We start from the raw sequence: 23,248 nt of genomic DNA on the forward strand, positions 1-23,248 counted from the left end.
TAAAAACAGATATGCAAAATTAAAAAAATATATATTCTCTTTTCATAGCAGTAACCAATGTCAATTTATGTTGGACAAATTTTTTGTTCTTTTAAATTTTATTGAAACATTTTATTTTAAAAATATTATACTACACTATAATGTAAAGTGATATTTTTTCTTCTTTTTAAATTTTAACTTTTAGGTCATATTTAAAAAGACCTAATCCTATATTTCTTAAGTACATTTTTCTAGTACTTTCAGTTATTCCATGCTTTTGAAACTTTTACTCTTGAACACACCTATAATCCATCTCATGCCTTTTGAATCTTTAATGTAGAATTCATTTTATGTCTTTTTGTTTTATGGTAGGGATCTAACTTTTTATTATGGTAGGGATCTAAAATTTTATTCATATTGTGAACCAACTGTTCTAAAACTATTTATCAACTAATTATGCTTTGGCCAGTTTTAAAAATGCCAACTTTATAAAAACTAAGTTACTATATAGACTTTAACCTCCATCTGGACTTTTTATTAAATTCCACTCTTAACTAATACCACACTGCTATAATAATACTTGATAACATTTTAATACTTGATAGGGAAAATCCTTCCACATAGCTCTTTTCTCAAATGCCTGGCTATTTTTTAAATGTATTGTCCATTAATAGTTTAGATTACTTTTGTTCAGTTAAAAATATTGTGTATGGAGTAAAGATGATTAAATATAGTTTAGAAGAACTGACATTTTCATAGCATGAGTCTTTTCATCCTGGAATGTGGTAATTCTCCATTTAAATTTTCTGCTATGTCTTAGTGAAATATTATAGCGTGGTCTTTATTTTGAATTATCAGTAACTACCTATAAATGTCAGAGTTTGTCTTTCTTTCTGTCCCTTTCTCTCAGCCTTGGGTTCTAATCTGTAAAATTAAGTCCATCTTAAACATATATAATAGCCTCCTAGTAGAGGAAAATAATCACTTTGGGTAATAGTTACTGAAGTTCAAGAAATATTCAAATACAAAAAAAAGAAAAGGTATTCTTGCAGTCATGGTTTCTATCAGCTCCATTATAACAAAATTAATAGACAAAAGTACTTTAGATTAAACCAAAAATAACCATCATCAGTGAGATAGTAATAAGTAAAAATTATTTTGGGTCCATCTTTTATAACTTCACCATAAATGAATATAGTGACTATTTCTTTTGAAAAAGTCCATGCTAAAGAATAGTCAAGTGATGTATACAATTTATATTGGTTTGAGAAATGGAATATGTCTAATATTTAGGGAATTCACATTTACTCTAATATAATGGGTAAACATGGCTTGACAGAAGAGAAATTGTTGAGTATCCAGTCATCACTTCTTTTCCTCCTCATCCTCATGATGATTAATTTTTCCTTTAAACCTAACCAATTAAGTCAATAAACATATGATACATCTCAGATTAATGCAAATCAGAACTCTAAGGAGGATATTTTTCTCCCTAACCATGAGAGTGACATGTAAGTACTTGCATTTCCAAAAATGAAACCTAACACTTTTTTCCATTCTTATAGCAAACAGTGAATATGAATGTCCTATTGATCAGAGGACGCTGTCATGTAAATTCAGGTATTTTGGAATTTTTTTTCTATAGTCAAGAGAGTAAAGGGGGTCAAATATATGGTGGAAGGAGAACTGACTCTGGGTGGTGAACACACAATGCAATATACAGATGATGTATTACAGAATGGTGCACTTGAAATCTATATAATTTTACTAAGCAATGTCACCCCAATAAATTTAATATATTTTAAAAATATAACTTGAATGCCAGTCAGCTCTTTTGCTGCAAAGATATAAATCATTCAGAATAAATTGTAGTCACCACCAGAATAACAAAATGCTTCTAATGGCAACGATTCTAGATATGTCTGACTATTCTTCTCAATGTCCTCTCAATAAGCTTTCAAATGTGCTGTATTCACTTTCTGCTCTCACTGACTTTAGATTACCAACTTGCACCCAAACCCACAGTTTGCATTCCTGTGTTGTAAGTGCCTGACATTAAGCTTTTGATAGCCAAGGCATTCATTTCAAAGATATCTATCACCAATAAACATATTGACATCTATATGACACACTACTAGTAAAACACCTAGACAAGAAACCAGGACAACCCCTCCCTGAAGTTCCCTTTTTAGAAAGCCCTGAGTAACCTAGGTAAGTGACCTTTTAAGTGATCCCAATTTTTCATTCCTGCAAATTAATTCCCATGCATACCTTTTAAATTTGCCAATAAATAATGAATGTGTAAAACTCTAGGCACCCCACCCTCCACTCCACTAAAGCAAAGCTCCACATCCACATTCTCTCCTCTCTCCCTCTCCCTCTCCCTCTCCCTCTCCCTCTCCCTCTCTCTCTCTCTTTCTCTTTCTTCCACCCCCCACCCCCCATGACCGTTTTGTGTGGATATTGGGCCTACCGTGTACCCTCCAGGACCTGAAAATTAGAAACTTTGTATATCAAAGTTCCCTGATGGTTGTTGCCGAGGTGTGTTTTGCAATCATTAGGACCACAATGGCCAGTCCAGCCACTGGTCCTGAAAATATCTTTGGGGGCTGTCACAGGTAGTACGTGCCCAGGTGAATAACTCAGACAGTCCTCGTGGAGAACATCACTATCAATAGGCTGAAACTGACACAGAACAATTCCCCCAAACCATCTGTATCTATATATCTATGTCTATTCTATTTCGTCTATAGCTAGTCACTGCATGCACACATAGGCACACACATGCAAATATCCTAACCATGCATGGAAGCATGGAAAGGAACCATCTATTTCTATCTTTTTATTGTGTAGATCAGGAAACTGAGGTCCTTGAAACTGAGCTAAGATTTAGAGCTAAGATTACAGCTCTAGTCTCCTGGTATCCCCAATTCAGTACTACTTTTGACCTTATCAAATATCCTTCATCTTGTCTTGTACCTAGAGCATTTCCAGAGGACAGGTACAACTTTCTATACTTTCTTTATACTCCTTAAACCTTTAGCATGGCATTAAGCAATATCTCTTGAATCACATTACACTGCATTTTATAGAGCATTTAATATAACCGTACCTCCTGTAGTTAAAATGGAAAACATCCTGTTCTTTTAAATTTTTAAGAAAGGTCATCAAATTACAACAAATATTATCAACTGATAGCAAAATGAGCATCATATTAGGAGAGATTTTTCTCTCCTTTTTCTATAAGTAAATTATTGGGGCGCTTTTGGAAACGTTTCAGAAGGGCATAAGAAATGTATACAAATAATCAATCTATAGTAGTGTTTCCCTTAATTTTACAATATCTCCACAAATTACAAATCCCAAAAAAGGAAAGCACGAAATAACTGAAATCAATACGAAGGCTTCTGGACATACAAAGTTATTAGTAAAATACACGGATTTTAATTACAGATGCTGGTTTTCGACAAAGGCTCACTGGTATCCTGACTGATGGAGCTGCTGGGTCACCTTTCTCTTCCCCCATCCGCTCCCACTTGGCTGCTCTCTGCTTTACTTGGATACTTACCACATAGGCACCTTCCTTTTCAACAACATTTGTTCCACAAAGATTGTAAACACAATTACACTTTAGGCTAATTTTACATGTATGCATGTAAGAGAATATAATTACTTTATATTTTACTCTTTCAAAATTTGTCATCTTGGTTTTACAATCTATAGGAAACTTTTGGAGATTTCATGGAAAATAGTAAAATTTAATTTTGAGTTGCTACATTTTATTGCTGAAATTTTGAGGAACCAAAATACATAATTATTTTCTTAGATTTTAATATGCTCTTCAAAGAAGTTCCAGATACATTTTAGAACACTTTAAGAGAAAACATATACATGTATATATTTCTAAAGTTTGCCCTAGAAGTGAATAGAACCCATAAGCCAGGCCAAGTTATTTTGTTTTGTAGTTTATTTTCTTATTATTAAACAGAAGGTTTTAATATATTGCAACTACTTAAAATAAGTTTCTTTGTACATCAGTATAATAAATTACTGAAGAAAATGCTAAATAATTTCTAATTCTTCCTAGCATGTTCTATGTCTGTATAGAAACAATAAATGATATCAAGCATTGTTTGGGATATGTTTTTACTTTGTCAGTATAGTAGTAACCTCCATCCACAATTATCCACAAGAGAAAAAAAATATATATAGTGCTTGTATTAATTTCAATGCTATTCTATTTTTAATTTAAAAAGTATTGAGATAATCTAAGTAGGAAGAACACTGAAGAAGTAAGCGGTGAATTTGCCAAGAAGTTTTTTTTGTTGTTGTTGTTGTTAAAATAAAGCTTTAGCTTTAATTAATTTAATAGACATTTCAATGGTCAGAATATATATCTGTTCACTCCAGCAGTTGAAACATGTATTTACTCATTAATTTTGTGCTGTGATATTTCAGTTTAGTAGACAAACATTTTTTTTCAACCTACTGTCAAATGACTTACATTTTTCAATTAGTTTCCAAGCAAAAAATGTCATATGTAAAGCAACTTAGAAGATTGAAGAATATATTGAGTGGCAATCATCTGAAAAAAATTTAGTTACTTAACCAGCACTTATAGCAACTTTAATGCAAAATGTATTTAAAGATTAGGAAAATCAAACTTTAATATTTTGTTTTACTCTCCCCATCCAAAAGCATGAAATGTCTAACTGAGATGATGCCAGTTCTAGGAGGACAAAAGGGATGTGTAAAACGAAGCACCCACCCTGTCTAATGATAGGAGCTGGACAGAGCTGGCCTGATACTGTGCTCAGAGATAAAGAAGGACACAAAGTATCTATTTTAAATGAGATAAGTGTGCTTCATATATCTTGCAGGGATAGAGATAATTTTGTTCTTTTAATCGTTATTATTTATTTCTTAAACGTTAGTCTCTCTCACACCTAAACCTTTGGAGCTCAGACCTCAGGACACAGTTTGTAGAACTAGAGAGAGTTGTCATTCTTACCACTAAGCCAGATAAATAATATTCTATAAGCTTCAGACTTTACATAGCAGATAAGTTTGTCTCCCCTGACATGACTACATTAATCCGCTGAATCAATTTACTTAAGCTGTGTTGTGGAGCAACACGGCCATGATTTAACTGAGCTTAAAAATACTTTCAAGTTTGAGTCACTGCTTCACATGTAAAGCAGCTCACAGCATCCTTGCATAAGTTCTATGCTGCCCTATTGTGACTATGTGAAAAATGTTCCTGTTAGGCTTACAGAGTCACAGTGCTGTGACATCAAAAATAATTTAAGGAGATTGCATTCAAGTTGCTTTAGAAAATCATAATCATGAGTAAAACAGTAAGAATGGGACACTTGACTAACTTCTATAAGCACAATTTTCTTAAATATTTGTTTATTTTTTTAGGTTGTCTAAGATTTTCCCTTTAGGAATTTGTTTAGAAAAATATTTGGCATTTTAGGAAAAAAAATTAAATAACTGCTGGTTCTGCAGTTTATAGCTTGAACATTATTAAAAACTACAGAAGAACAATGACACACATATATTATTCAACATGCAATCAGAGCTAAATATAGCAACCCTAACCAGTACACAAAATAAGTCACAGAATGTTACTAAATTTAACCAAAAATTTACAAAATTTTACTAATGTGTCTATAGGTATGCATAATAAGCTGTTGTCCATTGTAAGCTGTCAATGTATTTACATTCTCCTTCCACTTCATTAAGTCTATTAAAAAACTAAATGAAACAAACCAAAAAAACCTTTCTCATTCTTCCTTTTAAAACTTTTGCCCCTTGCAGACCTTCCCTCAAGCTTACCATTGTTACCAGCATTTTTGTTTTCCCACAGTTCTATTCGGAGATGTTTTCTCTCTGATCAACACTCAGCTTCATTTCACCCTTACAAGTCATTCATTACCATGGGCTTGTTCTCCCAGAACGTGAATCATCTCTCTTTACTCCCACTTGTCACCCTTTAGTGACACTAAGGATAATTCCCGGCACATTTGCCATTTTAGGAGGGGACACCTGTGGGAAGTTCCCAACATTGATACCACGTGGTGAATGAAACATATTCTGAATGTCAGTTTCCTTAGCTTAGCTGTGGGGCTTTTAAATATTTACCTTTCTTCCCTAATGTATATGGAAAGTCCCAAAAAATAATTACCCATAAAAAATAAGAAAATATGTGGCAAATCATGAAGTTGAACTCCTCTAGAAAAGCCATCACTAAAGTGAATTTCTTTGTTATAAGGAAAGAAATCATTTGTAAACAATATAAGACTATGTCTTTCAGATCCTAAAATGCACTTTTTTGTGACGTCAATCAACAAAAAGCAAATATTTTCTAAAATTTACACAATCCATGCCCTCTAATTTTTTTAAGAAAAGGCCAGCAGGGTTCAGCTATAAGCCCATCTCAAGCGGGCCAAGGGTAAGTAGTTGATTTTAACTAACAGATGGACCATAAGAAATCTAAAGGAGGCCTGGAAAATTTTACATTAAAAATAGTTTTTGATTATGTATGTTACATCTCTATGGTATCTCTGGAGGTATAATATACTATCTCCATGGAATCTCTCATGAGGTCTAATTCTAAAAATAAATAAATAAATAAATAAAATAAAAATAAAAAAGACCGTATTTCTAAAATTCAGGTCCTTCATTAAGTACATACATCTTTGAGTAGTTTCAAAATAATTTCGCCTCAGGACATTGGGCTCTTAAAATATGGATAAGTAATTTCCCCTTCAGATAGCTCAAACAAGAGAGAGAGAATAAAAGTGAATGTCAAGAACAACCAACCTACACTTCAGAAGCCTCCACTAAACTCCAGGGCTTTCGCTTTTTTGTTCTCCAGCCATCCATGTCAGGAGCTTTCACAATGTAGAACTGGCCTACAGGAGTTTGGCTTCCATATCCATTCACTTAGATTTAAGATGGATTAAGTTTTCTAATAGTATGTCCTTGAGTTTATTATAATATTAGCTATTCTTTATTAGGTTCTTATTATATTAGTATAAGCCAAAAGTATTTAAGCATTTCAACTACCTTATTGTACTGATCTCCATTCCAAAAGAGCAACCTTCTGAGGTAAGTGTAAGTCTCTCCAGTTTATAGATATGGTAACTGAGGTTTAGAGAGATAAAGTCACTTTCTTATAATCAAAAGTGGAAATGACTGGGGTATGCCTGATTTTAAATCCAATGTCCTTGCTCACGAAGCTGTACTATAAAATATGGTAGACAGAAAACAGCATTATCTTTAGATTCAGGACACTCAGGTTGAACACGCAGGTATTAGCTGTGTAAATTTAACAACTCCCTGAATCATTTCCTCCGCTTACAGTTCCCCAATTGTAAAAGTAGGTTAACCATAGCTGAACTCTAAGTCACAGGAATATTATGAAAATAAATTTTAAAATGAAAAAGTTATAATCAGTAAAGATCTATGTAAATGAATACTATTCTAAAATTTGGATTTACAGATATCAAATACATTTAAATTTATTGAATTTGAATTTGATGCACTCTGCAGACTAGGCACAGTGACCATTAAGGCTATTCTAAGTTATTATAGTAAACTTAATTTGTATGCTGAAAAATTAGGTGCATCAAATGACTTCCTGGCTGATGATTTGATACATGAGCTATGGCTTGATGATAGTTTTTCGTCAAGAGTTCCCTCTCATCCCTACTTGTGGCAAGTAACAAATTAACTTCAATGTATTAGAAGAACATTGTGTTTCTTAAGGCATCTGAGGACAGAAGTGCAGTGGGACCTCCTGAAGGCCAAAAAAACCAAGAGAAGAACACTCTCAAAAACTGTTAACTCTTTCTCATTCTCTTCATCTGTCTTTAGCCTCTGTATGGCTGATTTACTCTTCTTCATCATTGAGGACTGGCTATTTCTGCTTCTCAGTAACACATATGGTTCAAAATGGAAGCCTCTAGTAAGGTTAACCTTTCTCCAAGTTCAAGGTAGTATTACCAGCATCTCCAGGTCTCAATTCCGAATTCTCTGGAGAGAGAATCTGATTGGCCCAGCCTGGGTCAATATCTACTATTACAGGATCTCTTAACTTCCAGTGCTATTAACATTTTGTGTTGAATAATTATTCTCTGTTTGGTGAGGGTGGAGGGAGGCTCTTTTATGCCTTGTAAGATGCTATTGAAACACTGCCCTCACTAAATATTGTAGTGAACGTATGAATTTCACACAGTAATCTAATCTTACTTTAGAATCCTGCTTAAAATTCTTGTCAAAACGTTGCTGCCCTAAAACATTGTTTCTATTAAATAAGTTAATTTAAGTCTATACTGAGATACTATATTTCATCTAATGCTTTGTCAAAGATCCAAAGCTTTTCACAGACAAGAAAAATCTAAAGAGGTTCATCACCAAAACCAGTTATTACAAGAGATGTTAAAGGGACTTCTTTCAGAATAATAATAAGAAAAAAATTAAATAATAAAATCACAATAGCTACATATCTATCAAAAATCACTTTAAATATAAATGGATTAAATGTTCCAAACAAAAGACACACAGTTGCTGAATGGATCAGAAAAGGAGACCCTTAGATATGCTGTCTACAAGAGATTAACTTCAGATTCAAAGACACACACAGACAGAAGCTTTAAAGGGATAGGGATAAAAATTTCATGAAATGGAAGTAAATATAAAAAGCTGGGATGGCAATACTTATGCCAGACAAAATGTACTTTAAAACAAAGGCTATAACAAGAAGGACTGAGCAGTTCCACTTCTGGGTATTTATCCAAAGAAACCCAAAATGCTAATTCGAAGAAACATATACATCCATATGTTCACTGCAGCATTATTTACAATAGCCAAAATATGGAAGCAACCTAAGTGTCTATCTAAAGGTGAATAAAAAACTAGTACATAGATACAATATTCCATATTGAATATTGTATCTATGTACTAGCCATAAAAAATAATGGAATCTTGCCCTCTGTGACAACATAGATGGACCTAGAGGGTATTATGCTAACCATAATAAGTCAGAGAAAGACAACTACCATATGATTTCACTTATATGTGGAATCTAAAAAGCAAAATAAATGAACAAACAAAATAAACTTAGAGCTATAGAGAGCATTTTCATGCTTGCCAGTTGGGAGGGGAGTTGGGGTGGTGGGTGAAAAAGGGTAAGAGAGTAAGAAATACAAATTGGTAGTTACATGGGGCTGTACAGTCAATATTAATGTAATAACTATGTATGGTGTCAGATGTGTACTAGATGTATTAGGGTGATCACTTCGTAAGTTATATAACTATCTAATCACTATGCTGTGCAACTGAAACTAATGTATTATTGTATGTCAACTGTAATTGAAAAAAATTAGAAAAGGGAAAATCCCGAACACTAAAAAAAAAAAAAAAAAAAAGTTCCATGTTTGATAATGCATTGCTTTGGCCAGGGGATCAGGAAACAAGCACTAATTCCCATTGCTTCTGGCAGAGGAAATTGTTACACTGCTGTAGAGAACAAGATCTCTATGTTGGTGATCTTTATCAATTTGCATAGACAGAGGGTGACTAGCTCAGTTTGTTAGTGTGGTGCTGATAACACTAAGGTTGCTGGTTCGATCCCTGCATGGGCCACTGTGAGCTGTGCCCTTCCTAAAAGAATCAACTATGACCTTGTAGCATGAAAGCAATGTGTAACCAATTACCATGGCTGTCTCTCCATAATTTTTTTTAAATGCATATATAGGTATTTTTTTCCTTGTAAATACCACTTCTAGGAATTAATATCACAAATAAATTCACGCACATACATATGGAGTGAAAACATCAAAGTGCATTATACATGGAAAGCATGCTAACATTAGAGTGAAAAATGGGCAGGGACATATACATATTTCCTATGTATATGCATAAATTGTCTCTGGAATAATATGCAAAAGTAGCTAATAACATTTGTTGTCTATGCTGGCTGAAGGATAGGGTTGGGACACAAATGGGGAAAAACCTTTTACGTTATAGTCTGTTATATTTTATGAATATTAAACAAAAGAATGCCCACAAAATTAAAAAATAAATTTAAGAAATCATTTACCATTGAGAATACATCTTATACCCTTTTTTCTTAGGTGGCTCACAATAAGGTAATTATTTTTGTATTTTATATTGAAACAGGATCTAACAAACATTATAAACTGAAACAAATTAAATATAACTAAACTTTCATCCAACAGTATAACAAATGTCCACAATATCTAATATTTGTACATTCAAAATTTTAATAATATTCTCTACATGTCTTCTATGCTAAAAAAAACAAAAAAAACGAATATGTTTCAAATAGCCACCACACTATTTTCCATATATCGTTTCAGCCTTTGTTACTGCAGCAGGAAGAAAAATCTTTACCGTTTATATAGGGCGTTTTGTTTTTCATTTTTAAAGAAGCCATTTATCCCTAAGAATAGTGAAAGTTCATTGCTGCTTTAAGTATCATACGACTTTAAGAATGCTGAAAATATTAGATATTTGTCTTTACATTCGGTGCTCTTGGTTTTTAAATGTCTTAGCAATGGTGATAGCTCATACTTACTTTAATTAATGACTAATACAAGAAACAACATACATTAAGAGCAAGATTACATTGCTTTTTTAATAGTGAATATATATCCATAATTCACATAGTTTATAGCTCTGGGCCTAGACTAGAAGGGGTACAAACAGCCCTTTTCCTTTCTTTCTTTTTCTGGTGAATGAATGGTGATATAACTATTTGGGAAAAGTACTGAGATATTCAGTTAACCTGAAACTGAGTTATTGTTTTGTACACATTTGGATTTCCTACTTCTGCTGATGCGCAGACTCTGTAGTCATAGTTAATATTGTCACATCTGTATTGTTGATATCATTAACCTAAATCCACAAAGAAATATAAGGAGCAATCATATATTATGTTTTATTTGAATGACATGAAATTAGGCAGTTTACTTGGAATGATGCAAATCGACCACAAGGAGGCAAAAGTTCAATTTCATGTTTCGGAGCACCAGGAGTCTGAAAATCATCAATTATTAAGATTGCTTTACCATGTCAAGCCTATTCTTTCTAACTGTTGAACACTTACAAGTCTGGCAATGATTTTCTGTGGGTCCCCAGCATCGGCCAGTACAGGACTTATGGCAACGTCCACCTGTAAAAGAGGAAAAAAACACATGTGCATTATAATCTTTCATTCTCTGACTATGAGTAATTCCTTAAAGAAAATACCCTCGCTCCTTTATGAGGGTTTTTATGTCATACTAGAGTTGAAACATAGCTCATAAAATGGCTGCTTAAGTAACAAAGCCTAAATGTCAAATACAATCTCATATTCAAAATTGTCTTATCATTTTATAAGGAAATCAATGATTTGTGAATTTTACCAGACAGTAAGAAGTAAATATTTAGAAGTAATCAGTTTCACTTTGACTATTAAAGAGTTTTATTCTTATGATCTGTTCTGTTTGATATAATTTCTAAAGTTCGTGGCTTACTGATATCAACAAGTATTAGGAAAATTAAATCAATAGTTAAGAAGTTGATGCCTATGAAAATAAGAATATATTCTTATAAATACATGACAAACCTTCAGAATAAAAGGTTACATTCATAATTTAGATTATCTTTTCTAGTAGGAAATCATTGAGAGGATGTGATTACCAGTTAAACTTGAGCAGGACCCGGGAATTGGAGAATCCTCACCCATGCCCTGTGCTTAGAATGTACGTCCTGTGTACTATTCCCATACTAGCAGCTGTTTCAAGGGCATACCTTTGAGAGAGCAAGGTGGTATTGAGACCCGTCTGGACTGAATATGTGACTGAACCCAGTTAAGGCCTCTATGAAATCTTTTAAGATTCTGGTAGGGTTTGTGTGAAAATGTACCCACCTTGTAGCTGCCTACGACAAGCTTCATATGCAAGTTCCCTTGCTTATTAACCCTGTCCCCTACCAGTCTGGAGCTGTCTGTCTCTTTTTTGTTCTTCTCTTTCCCTCAGGGTTCCAGACCAATGTGTGAACCAACATCTTTGTATAAAAAAATTCAAGCATTAAAACAGCTAATTTTTTATAAAGTTTAATTTCAATTATTTGATATCCTCCTCCAAATTTCTTATTGATACTACCTTCATGTCCAAATATCAGCCTTTGTCTTGTAGTGGTATCTTCCTCTTAAAGACCAAGCTACTACTGGTATCTGCCTCACAAACACAGTCGTCCCACAGAGAAATTCCCATAGAGAATCAAAAAAAAAAAAAAAGAATAGTAGCTAAAGAAATCATGCATAAGTCTCTCTTTGAAGTTTGCTTCTGAATTTCATAGATTCATTCTGAAGTTTTGTGGGTTCAATGGTATGGAATGGGCTCATTTTTAGAATGAAAAGTAGACATGGAAATCTATTAAAGATGAAAGCTTTTCCATAGCATACTTATTAAACTTCTATGCTTTTTTTCTGATATTAGTTGCAAATGGGTATATGCCTATTCAAGATGTTTATGTTAACATAGTAAACTAAATTCCAAAAATTATGGACTAGAGTTTATCAAGTGTTTCCATTTTCTGTGATCCACAATGTTTAACTCTTCAACTTGACAGTTCTTATACCTGGGCCACTTTTTTTTTTCTTTTCTTCCTTCTCTCTCTCTCTCTCTCTCTCTCTCTCTCTCCCTCCCTCCCTCCCTCCTTATGAGACTGACTGAGTGAACTTATTAAGTTAAATGCTTTCACAGTTAAGGAACAGATTTAGCAGACATATATTCTCAGGCTGAACCTCAGACGATCCTCATGGTCTATCTTTCTGCAAGTTAACAGTACTATTTCCAAGTTAATATAACACTTAGGCTCAATTCCAATCACCTTCTTAGAAGTGTCAAGATCCTTGCCACAACAGAGTATATTTAAAGCAATTCTGTTTGTGAGGCACTGCTGCTGACATCACCAGCATATAATATCCTGTCACCCCGCCATCTGTTTATTTAGATCTAAACACATTATAACCACATAATGCAAGCTCATTCTAGCTGACAGGAAAAGGACTCCATCTGGCTGAACAATATAACTTTAATCAGTGATAATGATAATTATTAAAAACCTACTGGAGCTCTTTTGTACGAAGCTAATAAATCGAAATTGATTTATACCAGTGGATATTAGAAAGGACTGAGATAAAATGAGAAGCAGTGAAAGCTTCTTTTTGAGTACAAACTTTTTATGAAAAGTAGCCAATGTTAACATATTTCTTCAGATGTGTTAAAAATCTTCTAAATCCACCATTAAGTGGCTTGTTAAGTAAAGCTATCTGAAGCCAGTTAATCTATGACTTCTCTAATTGTGTTTGGGGCCAATAAAATATAAAAAATATATAGCTTTATTTATTGTGACCAGAGCAGTATCTGTACCTGGGGGGGGGAAGCTTAGTAATATTAGACATTTTAATACTCTCGAAGCTCCCCTTTTATTGGATTATATATATATTTATTTATCTTCTTATATTAGAAGCTCAATTTACCACCCCAAGACCTACTCCCAGATACAACATAAAAAAATATTACTATAAACTTTGAATTTTGTTTATGGTTCTTGACAAAGTATCATGGCAACACCCACTTAGTTGGTAACAAGTGATATAGTACCCCCCCAACACACACACATTTAGATAATTTAACCTTGACTGTCTACATGTTATTATGAGATTTTGTTTAGTAGTTTATATTTTTTTAGTCATATTCAAACAGAAATATCTATTACTGCTATGAAAGAAACCCAACGATGGCTTCTCTTCTCTGATTTCAGTGTCTTATTGGCCCTCTACCTCTTTTGGAAACCAAGGGGAGGTGATCATTTCTCAGACTTCCATTAGCCCAATATGCTGGAGGACTGTGTAAATCATGTGCTTCCATACATAGTTGCCTGCTCCCCCCTGCCCTAGAGACATTACATTGTCTCTAGAGCCTTGACCCTTTTAGAACCGGTCCAAGCATTCACTTCGGCTATTGTTTCCAAAACTATGTGATATGTGGCACTTGCACTAACCCTATTTTCCCTGAGTTGTTGCACTTAAGTAAATATCAAAATTTCTGCCCCAAATCTCTGACTGGAGATATTTCTGTATTAATGCATTTGCCACACTTTCATGCCAGCAACCTTGGTTTGATTCTTATAGACAATTGGGTAGTGTGGTTTTATGGATTGTTACATTGATATGTTTTAAAATCTGTATTTAGCTTTTAGTTCCCAACATCTCTGCTGTACAAAATGTGAAAAGACGAGATGGTAGATAAATGACTTCCTTAGGAATTATCTATCTAGAATAGGAATATATATATATATATATATATATATATATATATATATATATATATATATATATATATATATATANTATGTATATGTATATCTACAAACGGTTTTCCTACTTTCCTCCCATCCATCTATCCATAGATGTTTTTGAGTACCATCTGCATTTGTGTATTAATAACTATGTTAAGTATTGGAGTTAGGCTGAAACCAACATGGTGACTACTGTAATAGAGTTTCCAATGAATTCGGCATTGTTTTGAAGGAAAAAGGTTTTGACTGCTCTGTATCTAATATTTACCCTCTATGGGTTTAAAGAAAGAAGCCGATAAATCAGAATTTTTAACAGTCCCCTAGCTCGGGAAAGAAGAGGTGGACGAAGCCAGGTTGAGCTGGAACGTTTCCAATGTAATGCCTGGTGGATCGGAAGTTCACCACATTCATTACACAATGATTTATCTATGTGACATCTAAAATGAAATCAGCTCAGAACATTTCAGTGGGGAGGGTAATAATGACCTCTGGAGGGTTCCTTGTTTATCTCCTAATAGAAAGAGAAATACTTTAACTATGGCTCAATGCCTTACTTAGAACTTTCTGTTCTCTATTCTCCGGTACGCACTCCTTAAGGGGGCCTGACTTCATGAGGGAAAAAGACCATATATGTCACTAATATTTTAGTGTGGATTCATTTTATAAACTACTTCTCTAGTAATACATTTTAAAATCAAGACAGAAAAAAGAAGAATTAGTCAGGTACTAGGCTCTGGAAATGGCAGAAATGTTTTGGGGAACTGAAACTTTCTCTGCCAGGGCTTTCCAAATCTGCCTATTTCCAAGTCTCAATCTGCTTTATGATTCTTTCTGTTCTTTACGGTGATAATTCTTATACAACTATGTGAGAAAATGCACCACTTAAAATAAGGACCTGGCATTTCCATTTAGCTTAGTGTTAGCATAATTATTTAAATTAATAATTCCATCTCCTGTCATTCTGACTCGATTGAAGATGTGAAATATGAAAAAAAATTGTAAAAAATATTTCTGTAACTTTAGCAACCATTTAAGTCTTTTAAAATAAGTGATGTTTATTGCACATCAGCATTATTTTAATTCACAGGCAATCACTTCTGCTTTGACAATGCATTATTCATTGTAGAAGTCCGTAAATACGAATAAGTTCATCTTTTATGCTTGTCCAGCAGATGTTACTAAAAATGTAGCTTTTGCATTCCTTTCTTAGGAACTAAAGTCCCTGAGCCACTCTGATATTTTTTTAAGAGTCATAAATTCATGCTAGAAGTTCTGCTTGTTTGTGGAACTGTCTGACAGCAGAGATGGGATTTAATATGAACCTCTGGACTATTTCTGCAAGTAATATGCCAGGACAGTTGAAGAGTTACAAAATATGAAGTCACTGGTGACCATAAAAGATTATACCCTTAAACTACCTCCAGTTAAAGACAATGCAGTTACATTTCTGGATTCTGCTTTCAGTCCCTTTAAACTATGGAAGTCTTGACCTCTTAAAACTACTTTTACTGGGGAAAAAGTAAGAGAGTAATATTTTTTTATGACCATATAATTCAAAAGAGAGAGGTAGAACATTTATTGAAAGCCCGTAGACTTTTCTGTAAGCCAGTTGTAGGAAATAGGCAGAAAAATAGCAAATAATTATGATAATCATAATGTTTGCTAAATATAGATATGTATAAAGTAGAGAGGAAGGATTTGAAAAAGGCTCTGAAGAGGGGTAGGCATTTCAATTGGGCTTGAATGTCTAGTTTGTCCAGTAGAGAAGGGGGAGAATAGAGTACGAGGCTGAATGATTAACCTAAGCAGTGACACAGAGGCGTGGATGAACACAATCCTTTGGTGTCATAATGAACAGTTTAGGATCCCTTGAGCAGTTTGCATAACAGTAGCTTTAGTGTGAGCTTACAAAGTGTCTTGGAAGTCTTCTAAACAGGTTGGAGTTTATTCTGTACAAACATGGAGTTGGTTAAGGTTTTTTGAGCACTGAAATGATATGGTTTCACCTACAGGGTAGAAGAGTTTCAGATTACGTTTCCCAAAAGTTAATGTTGACAACTAAGTCGCTTGTGCAAAATACTGATTTTATAGTCTGGGGTGAGGTACACAAATCCATATCTTTAAAAAGCAATTCCAAGGATTCTGATGATGATGGTTCCAAGTTGACAAGGCATGCATAAGAAATAATGGTATGGTATCTAATTCCAAACTCTGTTAGCATCATGACCACATTTTGAGACAACACAGTAGTCCCCGCTTATCCATGTTTTTCCCTTTTGTGGTCTCAGTTACCTACAGTCAGCCACATCCAATAATATTAAATAGAAAATTCCAGAAAAAAAATAGTAAATTTTAAATCGCATGCCAGTCTGAGTAGCATGATGAGATCTCACACTGTCCTGACCCATGCTGCCTGGGTCATGAATCAGCTCTTGTCCAGCATATTCACGCTGCATACAATACCTGCCCCTTAGACACCCAAGTAGCCATCTCAGTTATCAGATCAACTGCTGTGGTATCGCAGTGCTTGTGTTCAAGTAACCCTTATAGTAACATCTAATGCCACATCACAATGCCTTCAGCATTCACCTCACTTCATGTCATTAAGCAGACATTGAATCATTTTGCATCATCATCAGAAGAGTGAGTACAGCACAATTAGATAGTTGAGAGAGAGACCACATTCATATAACTTTGATTATGGTATATTGCTATAAGCATTCTATTTTATTATTAGTTGTTAATCTCTTACTGTGCCCACTTTATAAGTTGAACTTTATCATAGGTATGCATGTATAGATAAAAACATAGTGTATATAGGGTTTGGAACTATCTGTGGTTTCAGGCATCCATGGGGGTCTTGGAATGTACCACCCGGGAAAAGGCAGAGCTGCTAAACTTTTAGATCCCATCAGATGCATGGTAACCAAATTTAGAGAATTGAACAGTATAAAGTTCTGCAGTCTGTCATTTCCCTATATTTACTCTTTGATGTATGCATATATTTCCATTGAGTTGCCTGTTTCTCCCTACAGTCGTAAAACATACATAGCTTCTTTATTCAACATTTAAATTATCATAAACTACCCACGTTAAAGCAAAGTTACAATATAATTCCAGCAAACAATATATTAATAAAGTTTAAAGACATTAATCTATGACTGCCCCTTTGTAATGTGGAATTGCTCTTTTTTTAATCACAGGTTAATATTTCCTTTGTTTTTATGTCTGACAGTTCTCATTGTCATATGATTATCCATGCCCATACTTTTGTTATGTAAATTGACTTTACATTTTCTTCCTGTCTCAATTCAATCTTCTTATCTTGCCTATGATTTGAAAGTTAATTATTGAATGGAAACTTTAACTTTTACACATTTTGCTATTCAGAAAAAGTAGACAGGTATTTTCATTAACTGGGAAGACAAAGTTAAAAATTAAAACTATATATAATTGGAATTTCTCAGTTAGCAATCAATTAAATCAGAAGTTAGCAGTTTGAAATGCTTTAAATAATCACTGGATTGAAAAAGAAATAGGTAATTTCAACCTTATTAAATTTGGTTTTTCTACAAGCACCATCGTATTATTCAGGCAAGTGATCTGCAGTCAAGGCTTTAGAATAGCGTATATATTCATGTGATCAAGATTAATTTTGAACAAAAGTGTGAAATGTATCAAGTTTTTCTGTTCAGCCTTATGTGGTGGTGACCCTTCCAGGAATGTTCTAAGAATTTTATATACATTGGCTCAGTTAATCTTCATATAACCCCAATACCCCACACCCCTTCAAAATGTATCGGTCCAGCCCAGGCAGAGCAGAGTGCACGTTTATGCTTCCAACTGCTTACATAACATCCCCACTTGTATGATTAGCAGTCATTTAAAGATTTACATGCCCAAAATTTAACCCCTGATGTTTCCCGCCCTGTCAAAAACTATTCCTATAAAGTCTTTTCCATCTCAGTCAATGGCAGCTCAACTTTTCTAGAAGCCCATGTTAAAAAGTTTGCAGTAATTCTCAACTCCTCTTTTTCTCTCAAAGCCAAGATCCAAAGTCATCAGCATATCCACTTGACTGTAACTTCAAATGTGTCTAGCATCCAATAATTCCCCATCACCCATACCACTAAGCCAGTATCATCTCTTGCTTGGGTAATTCAATAACCTTCTAACTGGTGTCTTAGTTTCCACCATGGCTCCTTTACAATCTCTCCTCAATATAACGGCCAGTGTGATCTTCTTAGTCAGACCAGATCAAATCCCAGTAACTTCCAGTCTCTCACAAAGTAAAAGCCAAACATTCTTACAGTGGTCTTCAAGGCCCTATGCTATTTGGTCTTCTCCTCCATACCGCCATAACTCTACCTCCTACAATTTTCCACCTTTCTCACTCTCACTCTCATGTCCCGCTCTTGTTAGTACATACAATGTACACTCTCAGGACCCTTCTGTTTTCTACCCCTGAACCGCTCTCCTCTGGTACCTTGGTTTACCTGCTTACTTGCTTTCCTTAAATTTCATCTCATAGTGAAGTCCTCTCTGACCTATCCTATTAAACATTAAATATTCCAGATGAATCTGCTAGATTTGATTTCTAATATGTGTTCAAATAAATGAGAAATGTTATAAAATGCTCCAAAACGTAAAAGAAGCAAATAAAAATCATTCACAAAGTTTTCATTTGGTATTTTTCATTTTTTTTTGAAATTATAGATATTGTTTTTAAATGATATAATAGTCTATCTAGTTTTGTGATCTGATATTTTCACATTATATTTTATTGTAAACATTTTTAGGTGGCATTAAATAAATGTGATTTTAATTTTTTTGGGGTGGATTTATCTCCTGTTATACAGACATAACATATTTCAATTAACCAATTTGTTTTATGAAATATTTTGCTGGCACATGTAGGAGTTATTTTTAAGTAAAAATGCACATTAAGAAAATACCACTAATTTCATATCATATTTTTAAGAAGATTCATAGCTCACGGAGGGATGATTTACGCAGCAGAAAGAACTTGATCTTGTCTTTTATATACCTTTCTGAAAACCAATGGGAACTGAAACAGTTGTGTGGATTTGTAGACGACTGCATATGTATCAGAACATTTGATAAAAGGATTGATATGCGGGCTGGCCTAGACTGACGTGCTGTTTCCAGCAGCATGCCAAGGCCATTATATATATATATATATATATATATATATATATATATATATATATATATATATGTATATATATATATATATATAATATTTGTCCTTTTAATCACTGAGTTGGATCATGCAGTTGAAATAAGCATACCATATTCGCAAAAGACACAAACCTAGACGGGGTAACAATTAATTGCTCACACTTGGATAACCTTTCTATCTCGCATGAGACAGATCAGAAATTCAATTCTCACTCTGGTATTGGCTCTGTCATTCCTAAGGCAGACTAGTTTCTCTTGAGTATTTTGTTTTGTTTTGTTTTGTATTTAAGCTTATCTGACACATGGAAGTTCATTTCTCTCTGTATAATCCAATCTATACATCATCATCAGTATCATTGACCTCACCATACCGCCTACAAATTATTGAGCACATTCACTTTCTATATTCTAACTAGTAGACTAAAGCTTTACACATAGTATCTCATTTAATTTGCAATGCAATCTTATAATTTCAGTAATGTTTAATGTTTATAGGTAAGAAAACAGAAGCATCCTTTAAGTGGAACCAGAGACTTGTTCCTTTATAGCATATTAGCCCTTTTTATACATAGAATATTTGCTTGTCAAATTTTTTTATTGTAGTTTGTTTGTTTATAAGTGGCATTTACTTTGATTCTATTATCTTCTGATTAAGGTTTAGCAGTCATTTGGCTAAAATACATATCAATTAAATATAAACATATTTTAATAATTGGCATTTATAATTGTCATGGGAAGTTACAGCCTGCAGCTTAGAGAAGATAAAATTTTTAAAAATGCTATTGAGTAAGGAACCAATTTACAGTATTGCCATTTATTGCTCTAAGTGTTCATATAAGTGCTGATAAAATGCAGAAAACTTAAGACTTGAAATAATTTTTATCTGCATTCAGTTTCCATTATGTGTAGTTGGTGGGAGTTTGGGCAAGGAACTCCCTAAGAGCTGACCTTCTTCATTAATAAAATATAGATGAAATGTCTTATATATGTTAGAGGTGACTAAATGGACTAACATGTGAAATGCCTGGCATGTAATAACCATTAATTGATGTTATTCCACATCTTCCTTCCTCACAGGATTGTATATAAACATATCAAAGACAACGAAGAGACAAGCATTGGAGACAGTCAGCAGTGGTGATATGGTAGGCAAGTCAAGCAATATCAAGACAGAAGTGTTTATGCAGAATTGAAATGATCAGATGATCAGCAGGGTTATCACAGTCAAGTAATAGAAAAGGGGGAGGGTGTGACATCTTAGGAAACTTGACAGGCTTGGCAGATAGGGACAAGTGAGTTTCAGAGGTCTCTGCATGCTTTGACAAAGTTTGAGAAGCCATAGCTTCAGCAGGGATGTTACTAATAATCCAAATACAATGAAGTCTCACTCTACTACTGGGATATCACACTCTTGTATATTTCAGGTTAGGGTACATGGAAGGAAGGAAAGAGTGCTGAGAATGTTTCAAGGTATATGTATCATAAACAGAGAGAGAAGCCCATGGGTTGAGCATTCTTTGGGTTACTGCAGAACATTAGATGTCACTGAAGCAGGGGTCTCTGCCCACTCCATGACTCTTAACTGTGAGATTGCCAATCAGAGGTGCTAATGTATCCTTGAGGAACTGCCACCATCTACATGTTCAGCTTGTGAATGGTGCCATATTCAAAGAAGCATGGTTCAACAGCCAACAGTCAACAAAAAGTAGAACTTTACTCCTCTCAAAGAGCATTGAATGGGATCTAAAGCATTGTCCATGGCAACGATTCCAAATCTTTTGTCACTTTACTCACACAACTGTAACTCTCTGAAGTATCTCATTTACCACAACTACACACCCAAGTTTGTTCTCTCTCTCCATACTTTCCTCCATCACAAAGTGTTCACCCTTTTACCCCCCCAACATTGCATCATTATAATATCATCGATCAATTTAACCATTCTCCCTAAATACTTTATTCCATCCAACTTTTGGATTAAATGATTCTCTGCCCATTTTTTTTTAAATATGCATTCTAAATGGGCATTGCAACATTTTAGGAAGACTGTGTGTGTGTGTGTGTGTGTGTGTGTGTGTGTGTGTGTATAGGTAGGAGGGGGAATTTGGTCAAGTGGGCTGGAAAGATCAGGCTGGCATCATAGAATGTTTGAGCATATGGGAAAGGAAAGCCATGAATACTCCCACATTTGCTATTTTCATCCTGTCAGAGTGGTTATTAGTTGGCAATCAACATACTGGTCTGTTTCACCATGAACATAAAGAAGTTTCCATTATCTGTGTGTGGCATGGTCTCCATGAGCAGCCTCTGTTTTCATCTGTCTTCCACTTGACAGCTCCAAGAATAGATCTACCTCCTCTATGAATTAATAAGAAATGGGTACTATCATGAGAAAACTAAAATAGATGAAATCATGACAAGCTTCTTACGGAAACAAACCATTTCTGCTCCAGAGTCCCTACCAGTATTCAAAACACAGTAGGCTTCCCAGATGGAATAACCCAAGATTTTTTTTTTTTTTTTACTAAGAGGCCAATACCTTCACACTATGGTGCTAACCCAGCTTCTAACCCACCATGAGTAAATACTGAAGGGTCTTATAATGTCTGCGGCTTGGGACTTTATAATTATAGCTGCCATCATTAATCTTATAGCCGCTCCATTTTTATTATTATATCTGAGATTGAGACTGAGTTTTTGTTATAGATTGCTGGCCTGTAGCACTCAGTTGGGAAGATGACACATCACTGAGACAGATAACAAAGAAAAATGGGTAACAAATTGGAAAAGATTAGGAAGCTCCGTGCACTATATTAAAGGCCCTCTACTGCGGTACAGCAGTCCAAAATCTCAGCTCATGTTCCTGCCATGCTCTCATCTCCCAAGGGATTTAGCTGTATATATCAATATCCCCCCTCCCCCGAGTCCTCGCACTTAAAATAAAAACAACCACATTAACAAACAGGCACATTTCAAAAATGCCACTGTAAGCCTGAGGAATGAAAAGGCGATTTTGAAATGGATGGAGATAAGAAAGTAACCCAAAAGGCATTACAGTCAGTAATGAGCCTAAAATGTCTCGCTGTATAATGTTTTCATTAATTTGCCTTTGAAGTTTACACACAAAAAAAAACAAAATTCAAGAATAATGGACTTATAATAAAATTTTAAAATAGGATCCCATGAACAGGTATTTCAATGGAGTTTCTTGCTAATGTACTACTAGACAGACCTGGAAATCGAGTCATTTACAAAAAAACCAAAAACCAAAAAGAAAGAGAAATGACTTACAAACCACTGCATATACATTATAATATGACTTAAACCTAAATATCAGCCTACTACTTATCATTCTGCCCATTTTCTGTTTTCTAAAATATACTATTGGTCTTGTAACCATCTGAAATACAAATCCTTCAGATAGAATCAAAGTCCCTAACAGCTAGCATGTTAAAGAGTTACTCATTGCTGAGATACAATGTAGTTTTATCATGTAGGAGGAATCATTCTAGGCAGTTTATTTCCTGTGACAACCTTAAGTGGAAAATACTACTACAGATGAGGAAGCTGAGGGCAGAGAAGTTTCGTAACGCACCCCAAATCACACTGTAAATGATAGGCCTAAGGTAGGCCTGAGACTGGAGCCCAGAAATATTGGCCAGATTCCATAGCCTTTTTTTTTTTT

At 34.3% G+C, this 23,248-nt stretch overlaps 1 protein-coding gene across 1 annotated transcript in view; it reads right to left on the bottom strand.

Annotated features, from left to right (window-relative positions):
• ERBB4 (erb-b2 receptor tyrosine kinase 4) overlaps positions 1-23,248 on the bottom strand; it is a 462,722-nt gene that overhangs the window by 363,682 nt on the left and 75,792 nt on the right. The window contains exon 5 of the mRNA XM_019656860.1: positions 11,120-11,185. Coding sequence (XP_019512405.1) covers positions 11,120-11,185 — 66 coding nt within the window. The remainder of the gene's footprint in view (positions 1-11,119; positions 11,186-23,248) is intronic.

This window comes from Hipposideros armiger, unplaced genomic scaffold, assembly GCF_001890085.2.
Source record: "Hipposideros armiger isolate ML-2016 unplaced genomic scaffold, ASM189008v1 scaffold_268, whole genome shotgun sequence".
NCBI classification, from domain to species: Eukaryota; Metazoa; Chordata; class Mammalia; order Chiroptera; family Hipposideridae; genus Hipposideros; species Hipposideros armiger.